Below are 15131 nucleotides of genomic sequence, written 5' to 3' on the forward strand. Positions count from 1 at the left end.
CCGCCACGGCCGCCGCGCCCGCCCCCAAGAAGAGCCAGCCGAAGGCGGCCGGCCGTGGGCCTCGAGGGGCCGCCAAGGTCGTCGGCTCGTCCCCGGCCGTGAAGAAGCCGCGGAAGAAGCCCGCCGCCGCGGCCGCGGCCCCGCCCGCCACCGTCGCCAAACCTCCTCCCGCCGCGCACGAGGTGCTCGAGGAAATGGCAACCCCATCCTCGTTCATGGACCTCCTCCAAAACGCGGAGGTGGACCTCGGAGCTCCGCCTCTAGACCCCTTTAGGGTTGGCGACGACTTGGAGGAAAAGGAGGAAGATGAGGAGGATGAAGGGGATGACGAGGAGGAGGTGGCCGAGATAGGGGTGGAGGCATTCACCGCCGCTTCCCGCCCACACGCTCGGCCCACATGATGAAGGCAAGAGAGGAATTGACAACGAAGACATTGGAGATGAAGCTTCTTATCACCGAGAAGAAGAAAGATGTCAAGCTTGCACAAGTTGAAGCAAAACGTGAAGAAGCAAAGCTTGATGGAGATGGAGATGCTTGATGGAGCCTGCTTGTGTTCTAGGAGATGGCGCCGAGGTGCAACTTTCGGTGATGGTGCCAATGAGAGGAGGAAGATGATGATTTTGTGATGTAAACTATTAAACCATGCATCAATGATTGTCATTTGGTAGTTTGTTTGGAAGTTGATTGTGTTCTTGTTGTCATAAATTGTGAGATGCCAAATGATAGATTTAAAGGTTGGGGTTGAAGCAAAGACTAGAACCCTCAAATCCAACCCTTAAAGCAGTTTACGGGTTGGGTTTGAGGGTTCTAGTATTTGCCCCTGTTTTTCAACCCTTAAAAGTGTCAAAAAGTGGCACTTCTCAACCCTTAAAAGTGCTTTAAGGATTTGAGGGTTTGAGGGTTCTACTAGTAATGCTCTAACAACATATATACAACATCGCAGTATAATGATTGCACCTGTGTGGTCATATTGTCATCAATGGGTTTGAAAATGAATTATTTTTCTCCGTTCTCTAATTATCTCAAGCATGTGATCAGTGCAGTAACATATGTCATAAACTTTTCCATAATGATGCATCAAATATAAATTACCAATAACCACAATAATGTGAATACAGATGTGAAAGCTCTAGAAACTATACAATAACCCAACCGTAAGCAAACAGACAATGTTATTGTATCATACTTGTCCTGTGTATTACTGTCAGTGCGTGACCTATATTTGAATCTTTACCATTTCCATTTGGGATTCTCCGCCGATTTAGTTCATCCAGTAACTCGACATATATATGCTGCACTAGCTATACCCTCTAACTGATCACTGTTACAACCTCAAGGCAATCCTAGGAGTAGCAATTTAAATTGTATCATCCATGACCCAACTGCTGGATGAGGAAGCAATGTAGTTGCAAGGCAAAGGTGCTAAGCAGAAAGTTGGTATGGACTAGTTCAGCTGGTCTTTTCAGTTAGTGCAGTTGATTGCGGGAATTGGTTTTGAAAAGTACTCCCTCTTTCCCATAATACAAGACGTTATTACATCCAATATACTTAAATTAACCTCCATGGTGCCAAAATAGGACAGTGCAGTGTTAGATTTGTTTTTCCAATTTTACCAGGATATTAGTTTTACTTTGTTTAGCATGTATTCTCTGAAATCATAGTAAATGATAAATGGCAACCCAGCAGAATTTAGATTATACACGTCTCATACAACTCACAAGTAGATGTTATGCACTATGAAATTCAGTATGCTGATGCTGTCATAAAGAAACAGGACAGTTCATACTGGTTCATATGTGCGTCCTTGACAGTTGATATGGTTCATCACTCATTACTTCACCAGCATATACTAACACATTCTACATTTGCATTGCACCTCATGACCAGACAAATTCTGTAGAGTTGATCTAACACTTTCAGTTAAATATCAGAGGTTTATGCCATATGCTCAACGCTGATGCAAACAAACAAAGAGGACTTCCCATGGAATAACTAATTGGACCATGGACTTCCGATTTTCAAAACCAAAAGGCATCACACCGGTGATAGGATTACCCAGATATGACTGTCTGCGGATACCTAACCTGAGGCCAACCTAATTCACTCCATCACAAAATCTTCTCCATGCTCAACAGCCCCTAGTTCTAAAGTAGCAAGCACATATTTGTCACCCATACCAAGCCCCCCAGGATAGTATGACCGATCTACATCTCAGGCTCTCACAATTTTGTAATCAATCACTCTAGCATTTCATCAAACACCTGCCATGCGAGACCTAACCCACACGCCCTTATATATATATATAAGCAAAACCGCAACCGGCATTTCGTCGAGCACCTGGAGAGCACACGAATGCTGTACTGTGCTAGCGAAGGGGGGAGCGGGCGCTGACCTGATCTTCTTGATGAGGATGTCGCGGAGGCTCTTGCCGAGCTCCTGGGAGCGGACGCGCGCCATGAGCGCCTTGCGCGCGAGCACGCGCTTCTCCGAGTTCTTGACGTGGTGCTCCGTCCGGCGCTTGATGAGCCGCTCGATGCCGCTGGACCGCATCTTGCGCTCCATCACCTGCAGCGCGCGCTCCAGGTTGCCGTCCCTCACCTGCACCACGATCCCCCGCGCCGCCTGCACCTGCACCTGCCCCCTCCCCGCCGCCCCTGCCGCCGGCCACAGCCCCCGCGCCGCTCGCGCCAGTGCCTGCATCTCGCCGCCGCTGCCTGAATGAAGCGTTGAGATTCGGGACGCCTCGCTCTCGGTCGGCCTCGGCCGTCTGTTTGTTTCTTCCGATGTTTTTGTTTCACTTGGACCCCTGCGCTCTTCTGAATTTGCATTTCTGGCTTGTAGGGCGAAACGTCAGTGCCTGTGCCCCTCTCCCCCCCCGCCGCCGCCGCCCGCCCCGACGGGAGCAGAACGCCGCCGCCGTTTACCCCGTCCACGGTAAGACTCTCTCTCTCTCTCTTGATCTCGACCGGCAGCTGATGCTATCGTGGAAGCATTTCCGATTCCATGATCCTCGGATGATTCGTAGTGTGTGCTCTGCTCATACGCCAGTGGCATACAGGGGCGATCTCCCCCTTTTCCATGGATTGCTAGATACAGTACTTCTGTTGCGTATTCTTTTATGTGTGATGATTTGGTCGGGAGGTTTGGTTTCAAGTTTTTCAGACATTGTGCGTGTGAAATGTTAATGTGTGCTTTCACTGCTTGCTTGTGCATCTGAAAGTTGTTTCATTTCCCTATTTCTGTGATTGAACTAAGTTGATTGAATCGAACAGAATGCATTGACTAAGCAAACAGTGAAATTGTTCAGCTTTAAGTATGTCAAGGAATACATTTACCTGATAGTGTGCTTTTTCATGTGCCTGAAAATTTTATCCTTTGAAGAAGCAAGTTGCACACGCCCAACTGATTTCACTCTTTGAAAACGCTACTTGCATCCTGTCCTGTGCACAGGCCCAACTGTTTACTGCATGGAAGAAAAAGAAAGGTAGCATCCAAAAGATAAGATGCCTGCCCGATACAGTCTTCCTAGAGTAAAACTGTCATTTCCTGCTTGTGGTATTGTTAGCAAGTTCTGCAAGTCTCAAATGATAAGACAGCTTCATCAGCTTTTGTGACCATATACGTGGATTCAGTTCAACTTCCAGTTATGGTTTCTTGAGGAGAACATCCCTTTGTTTTCGTGCATAGAACAGCTCTTGCTTACTCATTGTGATCTCAACTCTCAAGGGGTTTCCCAGTTCAGTCTGGAAATTCAGCCCTGGATATGTCAGTGCAATATGTCTTGGCTTTAATTGAGGGCCTTTTGATATTGAATATACTGGTGGGAATTTCTGTATCTATTGATTTCTTGTAGAAGCAAAACTTCTTGATCAAAGCGATTTCCAACACTTTAGCCACACCCAAGTTTATATGCTACGGAAGAAAAGAATGGTGACATTCAAAGGACAACATGCCTACCTGATACAATCTTCCTATAGTAAAATTGTCATTTCCTGCTTGTGGTTTCGTTAGGAAGTTCTGCAAGTCTCAAATGAGAAAACATACATGCTGGATTTGTTTTGACGTTCCTTCCAAAGATGTTTGTCCGGTGTAATAATTTCTTTGTGTCCATATTTTCTTGTGGAGAAACATTTGTACAGTAGCACTTTTCTATGATATTGTCCGGACTTGGTTTCCCGTTCAAGTTCTGGAATCACTCCCATCCTAGAACATTTTCGTTCACAAATACAGCGCAGTAGGTCTTGATCCAATCTATGGTTTCTGATATCGGATATATTTGTGGAAATTATGTATCCCCCAAAGGCTGAAGTGAAATGCCGATATGTTGGTTTGAAGCTGAACTGCGTTAAGTTTATCAAACATTGTGTAGAAGTGAAATGCCGATGCATGCTTTCACTGCTTATTTGTGGATCTGAAAGTTTTCTTCGATTAAATGGCGTTGCTTGTAACTGAATAGAATGCATCGACTAGCAAATGTGAGATTATTCAGCTTTATAAGTATATAAAGGAATACATTTACCTGATAGTGTTCGTAATGTGCCTCAAAAGTTTAACCTCTGAAGAAGCAAGTTGCATCCTGTCCTGTGCACACGCCCAACTGTTTACTGTATGGAAGAAAAAGAAAGGTAGCATCCAAAAGATAAGATGCCTACCCGATACAGTCTTCCTAGAGTAAAATTGTCATTTCCTGCTTGTGGTATTGTAAGCAAGTTCTACAAGTCTCAAGTGACAAGACAGCTTTATCAGTGTTTGTGACTACATAAGTAGATTAATTGAACTTCCAGTTATGGTTTCTTTAGGAGAACATTCCTTGTTTGTTTTCTTGCGTAGAACAGTTCCTGCCTACTCATTGTGATCTCAAGGGGTTTCCCAGTTCAGTTTGGAATTCAGCCCTGGATATGGCAGTGCAATATGTCTTTGCTTTAATTGAGGCCCTTTTGATATTGAATATACTGGTGGGAATTTTTGTATCTTTATTGATTTCCTGTGGAAGTAAAACTTCTTGATTAAAGCAGTTTCCAACACTTTGGCCACACCCATGTTTATATGCTACGGAAGAAAAGAATGGTGGCATTCAAAGGACAACATGCCTACCTGATACAATCTTCCTATAGTAAAAATTGTCATTTCCTGCTTGTGGTATTGTAAGCAAGTTCTGCAAGTCTCAAATGATAAGACAGCTTCATTAGTGTTTGTGACCACACAGGTGGATTTAGCTCAACTTCCAGTTATGGTTTCTTGCGAACATTCCTTGTTTCTTATCTTGCATAGAAGAATTCTTGCTTACTCATTGTGATCTCAAGGGGTTTCCAAGTTCAGTCTGTAATTCAACCCTGGATACGGCACCACAATATGTCTTAGCTTTGAATGAGGGCCTTTTGGTATTCAATATATTGGTGGAATTTTTTGTATCTTTACTGATTTCTGTAGAAGCAAAATACTTATTAATTAAAGCAATTTCCAACACTTTGACCACTCCCAACTTTATATGCCACGGAACGGAAGAAAAAAATGGTGGCATTCAAAGGACAGCATGCCTACCTGACACAATCTTCCTAAACTAAAATTTTCATTTCCTGCTTGTGGTATCGTTAGGGAGTTCTGCAAGTCTCAAATGAGAAAACATCCATGCTGGATTTGTTTTGATGTTCCTTAAAAAATGTTTGCCCGGATTAATAACTCCTTTATGTCCATATTTAGTAGTATCATTTTTATATTTTCTCCTCAGAGTTTGGTCCTTGGAGTATGTCAACTTGCTTAAATGGTTTGCGGTTAGTCTTGATTAAATGCTTTAGGAAGAAAAGGCTGAAAGTGGGACACTGGGACCAACCAACTTTCTGTTATGGACTCTTACCGAATGTGTGCTAACATATCAGTAACTTTCATGCTGCATAATAAAAATTCTTCAGTTTCAGCCATAACGTTTTGAATTGATTACTATTTACTGGATCACTTTGTCACTTTCTCAACTGCTGAAATTGTTACTGCAAGAATAATGAACTATGATTATGTAAACTGTAACATGCTTTCCCTGGATTCAACTGATCATAACCATCGAACTTGGATGCCCTTCTGATGATACATTATACATGTGTACGCAATCTTGGACTTAGAATCTGAAACATATAGAGTACCTTTTTGATGTGTATTCACAATAGCCATTCACAGTTTTCTGAAACATTGGATGTGTTCTTGGCTAACTCCCTTTTCCTATTTTCTGGCTTATGCAGATAAGCTTAACTAGCCGACATGGTTATCCCTGCACCAGCTAGGGCACCTGCGATCACCAAGTTCCTGAAGCCCTATGTTCTGAAGATGCACTTCACAAACAACTTTGTGACGGCCCAGGTCATCCACACCCCATCGGCGACCATCGCATGCGCAGCGAGCTCACAGGAGAAGATCCTGAGGCCAAGCATGGAGTCGACGCGGGACGTGGCCGCGGCTGCCAAGATCGGGAAGCTGCTTGGCGAGCGCCTGCTGTTCAGGGGCATCCCCGCGGTCTCCGTCTCGATGTCGAGAGACCAGACGTACCACGGCAAGGTCAAGGCCGTCATCGATTCTCTCACAGCCGCCGGCGTGAAGCTGCTGTGAACGGTGGTAGCCGATCATCAGTAGCCGTTTTCCACCGGCTATTTAGTCCTTGAAGTTAAGTGCAGATAAATAGTGCCTTCAGGCTTATGATGTTTTTTTTTTCAGTTTAGCTTCCCCGTGCTCGATTTCGACTTCTCGAACCTGTAACTGTCGCAGGCAGTACAATACAGATCAACATGTTTCTGTTCAGAACACGGGGTTTTCCGACACGTGTCGCGGGAATGAAATTGCATCTTTTGGAACACCTGCGTTGGGAATAGTACTGTTACTTGGGAATCACGTATTAACGTTGTTGGATTCCAAGTCTTGAGACTTTTCAGGTCAAGTCTCCCATGCCAAATATAGTATGAGACCCTGAAACTTGACCGCCACGGAATAACATAAGAAGTACAGTCAGCTAGCACTCACAAGGAAAGTTAAAGAAAAGAAAAGGCAGGGGCCAGTCCAAGAAACGTCAAACTTCCTTTTGTCCCTTGTTTTAAAAAAAAAACTTCCTTTTTTCTAATGGTGCATCAGCTCACACCTGCCATGCCCCCTATATAAACGGCGTCACGGCCGCCGCGGAGGAAGTCAAAGAGGAAGGATCACCAGCGGTTCGACCGAGTTCATCTTCATCGTACAGGTGAATCCAACAACTTTGAGTGAGTGGTGCTCCTGTTCTTCTCTTGGCTGGTGTTCTTGCTCTGCTTTTGGGCATTCTTGTTTCTCATTTGGTGTTGATGCAGCAGCTGGAGACAGAGAATAGGGGAGGCAGGCGGAACAGTTGATGGAACAGGAAGAGGATAACATGGTATCTTAATCAGCATCTGCACTTCTCCTTTTTCTTGTTTGTTTAGGTGTTTATACTCTTGATTCATTGGTTCGGATGGCAGTAACCCTCGAAACTCGTCTCTCAGTCCTCTGAATTTTCTCTTTTGCTTGTTGGTTTAGTTGTGCCGCATCCCCAAATCTTTTAGCTTGGTTGGTCACAACTGGTGTTTATCTTCTTAGGATCTAGCTGTGGTGGGCATGATGCCACAACATGGTCCTGCTGGGGATGGTGAAGAAACAGACCCCACGGTCAGTTCTCCAAACTATCAGCAGTAAGAAAATATATCATCAGATAGAAAGCTTTGCTGATTCTGTTTCTTGCTGCAGCAATACTATGAAAATAGGCTAAAGATGCTCGATTCGCTTAGAAGCACGGGCGTCGACCCCTATCCGCACAAGTTTGAGGTCGCGATCTCCATCGCAGACTATGTGGCCAAATACAGCAGCTTGGGTGCTGGTGAACATCTGCTGACTGTCACTGAAAGCCTGGCTGGTATTGATTATTTCTATGTGAAAGTAACTGTAGTTAGCACTGCCAAAGTTTACTGCTTCCTGACATTATTTGTTTGTGCCTGCAAGGGCGGGTTATGAGCAAGAGAGTTTCCTCATCCAAGCTCTTCTTTTATGATCTCTATGGCGATGGGGTGAAGGTTCAGGTCATGGCTGGGGCCAGGTATCAGTTGCATTGTTTGGATCAAGATGATGAAATTAGCAAATCAGATGCATTTTGTTTGTCATTTATAATACCTTTTTCTTTATTATTTGTCTTCCATCACCAAAATAAACGAAGTGATTTATAGTTTCTTATCTCTCTGTTAGCTGCTCAGAGGTGGCCGAAACTAAATTCTACAAATGCCACAGTGTTGTGAAGCGGGGCGATATTGTTGGTATAATTGGATACCCAGGTTAGTAAACTTGTGTACTCATCCAACTTAGCAGTTCCTCATTGAGGTTTATATCTTTTCTTTGTCTGAAAGTCTGAACAATGTTAGAGACGTCCCTGAAATTTATTATTAGACATAAATTATGATGGGTTAAATTTCCAAACATTTCAATGTTTTTCTTATTTCAGAGTAAAAATGATTACCTTCAACATAATTCTACTACTGTATGTTTTATGGGAAAAATTATCTGATACCTAGTATGATGCCAAGATACAAGTTGTAATTAAGAAATATGGGAAAGCTTTCAGCTGATTTCCAGTTTTTGCTTAGTAGTTGTGGTAAATGAAGACATGGCTTGATGAATGTGTTTGTTGTAATAGACACTTAGACAGAGTGTATATATTTATGAAACTAACTCCTGCTCAAACCTGGTGTGGCATCAATTATATATATTCTGTTCACCGAAACTATAGTTGATATGTATGATTGGGAAATGACATTACCACAAACCTGATTGGATGCCTTTTCTTTCAGATGTTTTTTCCTGGCATAGTAACACTTTACTTTGACATGCATATCAGGTAGGAGCAGCAGGGGCGAACTTAGCATATTTGCCAGAAATTTAATATTGCTCTCCCCATGCCTCCATATGCTACCGAACCAGAGAACTGGGCGTTGCACTGCTGTCGCTGGCAAGGTGAGATGGGATACTAAGCAGATATATCTGATCTTGCCATATTTGTATCAAAAGTAACACCTAGAAAGCACAACAAATTACAACAACTCCATCAATGACAAGCACCGAAAATCATAAATGATCAGATAAACAAATCTACTCTAAGAGTTAACCTTAGATATTTCACTGAACACTCATGCTGCTTTAATGATACAATATGCGGCAGACCGTGTAAAAAACATATTAGCAAAATTTCTCCCATACTTCTCCAGAAGTAGAACGGCGTGAATATAAAGTCGGCCAAGGGGCTGATTGGCACAAATTAATTGTGCACACTTCGGATTTTTTGTAAATTCCTCTTGGGGGGAGTACCGTCCTGTCATGCCACATCATTTTCAGAATTTAAATTATTTATGAGATAATTGAGATAATATCTTTGATTTGTACATGTTCTCTGTTCACACTGCATCGTCAGCCATACAGGTATGTTACTCACTAAGGCACATAAAAGAGGACAGATAAGAAAATGCAGTCGACTTCTACCTGAAAAATATCAATGTTGGATCCATCTATCTCAAGTTTAAATTCCTTGGAAATTAATAGAGCATGTTATCCATGAGACCATAATATTCTACCTATACATCTGTAAAATAGATGGATACACCCTTTCAATATATGTTAAAATGTTTTGTTATTTCACAGGCAACAAGAGCAAAAGCTGGTGCTGATTGTTGGGTTCCAGGAATAGGAAGGAACACTGAAGCTTATGTTTTAAAGGACCAGGTTAGTGTTACCATGACCCCTTGACTGCCAAAACTCAGTTGAGATGAGAATTTGATGATGTGTTCAAGCCACACTATACAGTCAGTCATCAATGTTGAAAACTAGATATTAGTGCCCAGTAATGCTTTAATAGGTGGGTATTGGAGTATATAAATACTTTCATATCATCAATTGCTGGGGTGCATACAGATGCAGTGCTTCAATTTCCTAGCTAGTTCCAACGATTTATCATCTATTTACAGGAAACTCGCTACCGCCAGAGATATCTCGACCTCATGGTAAACCATCAAGTGAGACATATTTTTAGAACACGATCCAGGGTCATTTCCTTCATCAGAAGGTTCCTTGATGAACGCAACTTTTTGGAGGTGGGTCCTGAACCATTATGCATTCTCTTTGAAGTGCTTCTGTTAGAGCATTCTCTTATTTGGTTAAATGGTTTCCCATCTTGGGGGTCATTTTCCAGGTTGAGACTCCAATGATGAATTTGATTCCTGGGGGAGCATCTGCGAAACCTTTTATTACACATCACAACGAACTAAACATGGATCTGTACATGAGAATTGCTCCTGAACTCCATCTGAAACAGTTGGTTGTGGGTGGCTTGGACCGTGTTTATGAGATTGGAAAGCAATTCAGGAATGAAGGGTTTGATTTAACTCACAGTCCTGAATTTACGGGATGTGAATTCTATATGGCTTATGCAGACTACAATGACCTGATGGAGCTTACTGAAACCATTTTGTCGGGTACGTACTTAGCAACACATAATTCTGGCTCATGCAGACAGACCATGCCAAATGTTAGGTGTTGCACTTAGGCTAGCAAGTACTACACAAGTGATGCATCCATGACCACTCGAATCAGTTTTTTTGTTTTCATTTGATTTGCATGCATGGGCTAGAAAAGCCGCCGTACGAAATTTCTGTTGAATTGCTATGAAATATTTATGTGTCTAAGTTTTGGTAACTATGGCAGGTATGGTGATGGAGCTGACTGGTAGTACTAAGATAAAATACCATGCGAATGGAGCTGATAACCCTCCCATAGAGATCGATTTCACACCTCCTTACAGGTAGTAGATATGAATATGGTTTCTGAACATCATGACTGCACCTGTGAAATATGATTTGATATTATCTAAGTTGTTCGCTCACTTGGGTTGTTTGGATCTTCTATGTTATTGTAGAAGGATAGATATGATGCAGGAACTGAAATCTATCGCTGGGCTTGACATTCTATTAGATTTGTCAAGCGATGAGGCTACCAAATACCTCGCGGCAACGTGTGAGAAGTATGGAATCAAATGCTCGCCGCCTCAAACAACAGCACGGTTGCTTGACAAGGTTTCATTCATGTCTCCTGGATGCCAGCCTTTCTTAGAACTACTTGTTAGTTTTATATTAGTCTTGAGTTATGACCATATATGGTACCCACTCCCAATACTGTTCATATTTCTCGTAAGTATATCATGAGGAGGCAAGGCGATCAATATATGTTCTTTACTTTCAAGAATATAACAAGTTGGTCTAATATTCCTCAGAAAAACTTGGCTTGTTTAACTTATTTTGCAACTTATGATTTCTCTGTTCACTGTAGTTTATCATAATCTATTAAGCCAAACATTCCATAACATCTATTGAGCATACTAGTTTCTTCTGCATCAGATTACTGGGCATTTCCTGGAGGCCACGTGTGTGAACCCAACTTTTATCATCAACCATCCAGAGATAATGAGCCCACTGGCCAAATGGCACAGGACTCAGCCAGGACTGACAGAAAGATTTGAGTTATTCATCAACAAGCATGAGGTAAACTCTGCTATTCTGCAACACTATGCGTCAGTGCTGCACATTTTCCCCTAATTTATGAAGCGTAATTTGGTGTTGCTGTAACCTCCTGATAGGTATGCAATGCCTACACCGAGTTGAATGATCCATTGGTGCAAAGACAGCGATTTGAAGAGCAGCTGAGGGTATGTACCAGAAACCGAAACTTTCTGCTGAAACTTTAGATTAAATTTCTCTGGCCACGTTTTCTGAAAACCTGCGTGCCATTCTGTGAAACCTTGCTCCCCCAGAGCCGGCAATCGGGAGACGACGAAGCGATGGCGCTCGATGAGGCGTTCTGCACTGCTCTCGAGTATGGTTTGCCACCAACGGGCGGTTGGGGGATGGGAATAGATCGGATCGCGATGCTTCTGACGGACTCGCAGAACATCAAGGTTTGTGCAACACCCCCACCCCCTCTTTGTAGTTCTTTTCTTTTTGACGACACAACATTTCTCTGCCCAGCGACTTACTGGTTTTTGTGAATTTTCAGGAGGTTCTTCTGTTCCCAGCAATGAAGCCCCAACTACCTGGGTAGTAGGAAACCGCTATTTTGATTGAAGAGGAACAACAAACAACAATATTACATGTACTATATAATTAAGAAACATGGTTGTGACATCAGGGAAAGTCTAGAGTTTCCCCCTATCGCTCGCGTCGCTCCCTGGGGGGCGGCTTGGGCGACCTAGCCGCCGCCGCCCCCGCTCCCCTTTCCTCCCTCGCTCCGCCCGCCACCGCCGGAGGAGGCCGACGGGCAAAGCCCACTCGGCGGACGGCGGTGGCGGGGCACCCTCGTCGCGCGCCGCAAGTCTTCGGCCCTGGACGAAGGCCTGCATCCGGCGGCGGCTGCGTCTGGCCAGGCGCGGGCAAGCCGGGGCGGCGGCCCCGGGCTCGGCGGCGGCGCTGTTTCCTCCTCTCCCTCGTCGGTAGAGTGGGGGGCGGCGCTGAGGCTGGCCATCATCGATCTGGTGCGGCGCATCTGGTGGCGTGCGGCGTGCCTGTGGGTTCGGCCGTGAGGACGGCGAGCCGTAGGCGTGCCAGATCTGGAGGTATTGCCCCTCTCCCTTCCATGCATCCCTTCCCAGTCCCCGGTTCGGTTTGGATCTTGCCGGATCCACCTCCGGTGTGTTCTGGTGGAGCAGATCGGTGTCCGGGGGAAACCTTGGCTGCCTTAGGCTGACCGGCAGCGGCGACGCCGATTTTTGGCGCCGCTTTCCTCCTTGGGGGCGTTGCTGAGGGCACCATCTCTCCTCTCCAACACATGTCCGGGTGAAAGCCCAAGATCCGATGCGGATCGGGCGTCGGCGGCGCCCTGTGCACCGTAACCTTCCTGGAGGCGACGCCAAGGACATTGGGATCGGATGGAAGGGTCTGCAGGTGAGGGGTGGGGGTGTGCTGCCTTCCTTCGGTGGAGCGGTGTTTCGTTCTACATATGCTTGGCGGCGGCTCTTGGCGGCATGGAGCAGCGGAGGCTTGGCGTCAGATGTGTGGTGACGGACACGCGCAGGAGGTCGACGCTGTCTGGCGTCGTGGTGGCGTCGGCGCCAGCGAGACCGGGCAAGGCCGTTACAACAGTACAGCTCTGAAGATGGATATGTGGTAGGTGGTTGTGGCGGCCTCATACCCGGCGGGCGGCCTGGTTGAGGAGCACGCCGGACTGGTGGGTGCCCATATCCGGCAGGCGTCCAGGTTGGGACCTCAGGTCTTAGATGTTAGGTTTGGCTGCGAGGTCTGTTTGGTATTTGGCCCAGACCATCAGCGCCCCTTCATCAGTTAGATAGGAGTAGCGACAGAGGTTGCGAAGATGGTGGCTTTGGTCTTACTGTTGTACGACTTTGTAAGGTTTTGTGCTAATAATTAATAAAGTGGCCGTATGCATCGACCAGATGCAGAGGCCGGGGGTATTCCTCCTTTTCGAAAAAAAAAAACACGAGTGCTGTATCCTTGTTGAAGACTGCTACTTGGAGTGTTTGATATTTGTGGATTTGTGTTTGATCGTATCTCGCAAGTTTTGAAGTTTTTTGCACTACCGGTAGCGAGATTTCCCGATGTTCGCCACCGTGTAGCATATGCTTGCCTGTGTGCTGTGCCTTTCTTTGAACGCGCCGGTGCACCCAAAGCCACCATTCACAGGAGACTCTATTGCGCCACTTGCAGCCATCCAGCCTATTACCTTCACGGTGCCCACACTGCTCCTCACAAAACTTCTATAATAAACAATAATAGAATACCTAACCCTATCGAGCAAATAACCAATCCTTAATGAACCATCAACGAATAATCTTACTAGTTAAAGGTGCATCTCTTCCCATGTGTTTATGTGGGTCATTCTCAATCCAGAGATCACCAGCTTTCCTTTGGTTGGTGATTGAAGAAGCACTTCAACACTACTCAATTACATGTAAAAAATGATCGTCAGAAAAAGAAAAACTCCTTGTCGGCGAGCATCAGTGGAAGCCACTCCTTTTGAGATCAGCACCATGTTGAGCACTGTCTAACTACCCACTGCATTAACGTGGATGTGTCTCTTCACCCTTTCTTCTATGCGTATTCGAGAAAAATACTATCCTATCCATAGGATCAGATATGTTGCATATTTCCCAGGGCTGAGAATTCCCTAAGAAATCATGTGGACCTCTATTTTTTTTAGAACGAAGACGTGTCCGGCTTTAAATTAATATAAAGCCCACAACATAGGCAGCGTACCAACATGTCCAAACCATACACACATCACTGAAGGACTCAGGCCACACACACTCAGGAAGTCATAGGGTTCAAAGCCAAAAGAGCGCGAGCAATGGTTACATGGCTCAACAGCCAGAAACTGAGCACGCTGGCTCGCACACGGAACAAAAGGGTCACTCCAGATCAAGAAGTGGCGGCTGGCTCCCTAGCCATCACGTACACCTGGAGGAGACGGTCTTGAGCATGTTGCATCCTCTCAGTATCCTTGCGCCTCGCCAACGGACTCCACCGCTGCAGAAATAAGTTGCATTTGTAGATAACATTAGCCGGGTGAGTCGGGAAGATCCCCTCAATAGTTAGTTTGTTCCTAGTTAACCAAAGCGCCCAAAACAGTGCCCCAACACAGCTCCACAGCACACGTTTACTACTCCCCTAGACCGCGTCAAGGATTGCCACAAGATCGCTGGTGGACCTCGAGTCCCAAGACACCCCGTCCGCGGTGCGACCGTGCTCCAAGCGAACCTGGCCAGCGGGCACCAGAAGAAGACGTGGTTTGCGTCCTCGACCACGTTACAGACAATGCAAGTGCCGGTCGACGGTCCCTGCCTTTTAGCCACGTTTCAGAAGTGGGCAACCTGTTCGGGAACAGTTTCCATAAAAACACTTTGATTTTCAGCGGGAGGCGCGCCTTCCAAAGGCCCTTCACCACCAGCTGGGCCGGCCCCTGGCAAAGCTTGTGGTAAAGCGATTTGACCAAGAACTTGCCGGACGCGGTGAGCGCCCAAGTCACCGAGTCAGCCGCTGTGGACAGCTAGATCGGGCTTATGAGCGCTAGCATCGCCGCATAATTCACCCGCTCTTGGTCGTTGA

At 45.4% G+C, this 15131-nt stretch overlaps 3 protein-coding genes and 5 non-coding genes across 10 annotated transcripts in view; 7 read left to right on the plus strand and 1 right to left on the minus strand.

Moving 5' to 3' along the window:
• LOC119293247 overlaps nt 1–2719 on the minus strand; it is a 4507-nt gene extending 1788 nt beyond the window's left edge. Inside the window, exon 1 of the mRNA XM_037571781.1 lies at nt 2393–2719. Within this exon, the coding sequence (XP_037427678.1) occupies nt 2393–2700 (308 nt within the window). The 5' untranslated portion in view covers nt 2701–2719. The remainder of the gene's footprint in view (nt 1–2392) is intronic.
• Nucleotides 2720–2806: 87 nt separating this feature from the next.
• LOC119294720 (50S ribosomal protein L18-like) lies at nt 2807–6836 on the plus strand. Of its 2 annotated transcripts, none has more exons than XM_037572967.1 (2): nt 2807–2934; nt 6236–6836. In XM_037572967.1, the coding sequence occupies exon 2, from the start codon at nt 6250–6252 to the stop codon at nt 6592–6594; it is 345 nt and encodes a 114-aa protein (XP_037428864.1). In that variant the 5' UTR covers nt 2807–2934; nt 6236–6249; the 3' UTR covers nt 6595–6836. The 2 variants fall into 2 exon arrangements, with proteins under 2 accessions (XP_037428864.1, XP_037428863.1); XM_037572966.1 differs by having other exon boundaries at nt 2831–2934; nt 6231–6836.
• On the plus strand, nt 3483–3600 carry LOC119296573. Its single transcript, XR_005145303.1, has one exon. It is a non-coding gene; the product is annotated as a small nucleolar RNA snoR104 (small nucleolar RNA).
• LOC119296581 lies at nt 3929–4046 on the plus strand. Its single transcript, XR_005145311.1, has one exon. It is a non-coding gene; the product is annotated as a small nucleolar RNA snoR104 (small nucleolar RNA).
• LOC119296572 lies at nt 4624–4741 on the plus strand. Its single transcript, XR_005145302.1, has one exon. It is a non-coding gene; the product is annotated as a small nucleolar RNA snoR104 (small nucleolar RNA).
• On the plus strand, nt 5066–5184 carry LOC119296578. The gene has a single exon (XR_005145308.1). It is a non-coding gene; the product is annotated as a small nucleolar RNA snoR104 (small nucleolar RNA).
• On the plus strand, nt 5513–5630 carry LOC119296579. The gene has a single exon (XR_005145309.1). It is a non-coding gene; the product is annotated as a small nucleolar RNA snoR104 (small nucleolar RNA).
• A 106-nt stretch (nt 6837–6942) lies between the features above and the next one.
• Nucleotides 6943–12206, plus strand: LOC119294719 (lysine--tRNA ligase-like). Of its 2 annotated transcripts, none has more exons than XM_037572965.1 (16): nt 6943–7216; nt 7320–7384; nt 7585–7653; nt 7732–7897; nt 7984–8077; nt 8224–8309; nt 8870–8985; nt 9667–9747; nt 9990–10115; nt 10214–10496; nt 10726–10822; nt 10937–11093; nt 11415–11558; nt 11654–11722; nt 11828–11971; nt 12070–12206. In XM_037572965.1, exons 2-16 carry the CDS (start codon nt 7361–7363, stop codon nt 12112–12114), a joined length of 1701 nt encoding a protein of 566 aa, XP_037428862.1. In that variant the 5' UTR covers nt 6943–7216; nt 7320–7360; the 3' UTR covers nt 12115–12206. The 2 variants fall into 2 exon arrangements, with proteins under 2 accessions (XP_037428862.1, XP_037428861.1); XM_037572964.1 differs by having other exon boundaries at nt 7323–7384.
• The last annotated feature ends 2925 nt before the right edge of the window (nt 12207–15131 follow it).

This window comes from Triticum dicoccoides, chromosome 4B (assembly GCF_002162155.2).
Source record: "Triticum dicoccoides isolate Atlit2015 ecotype Zavitan chromosome 4B, WEW_v2.0, whole genome shotgun sequence".
Lineage (NCBI taxonomy): Eukaryota > Viridiplantae > Streptophyta > Magnoliopsida > Poales > Poaceae > Triticum > Triticum dicoccoides.

What these genes read in the sequence shown, in the direction of transcription:
- LOC119294719 (XM_037572965.1), top strand. Translation starts at nt 7,361, where the DNA reads ATGGAACAGGAAGAGGATAACATG. An exon ending in TGTCACTGAAAGCCTGGCTG is followed by an intron (nt 7,898 to 7,983) that starts GTATTGATTATT and finishes TGTGCCTGCAAG; the next exon opens with GGCGGGTTATGAGCAAGAGA. An exon ending in ATGAACGCAACTTTTTGGAG is followed by an intron (nt 10,116 to 10,213) that starts GTGGGTCCTGAA and finishes GTCATTTTCCAG; the next exon opens with GTTGAGACTCCAATGATGAA.
- LOC119294720 (XM_037572967.1), top strand. Translation starts at nt 6,250, where the DNA reads ATGGTTATCCCTGCACCAGCTAGGGCACCTGCGATCACCAAGTTCCTG.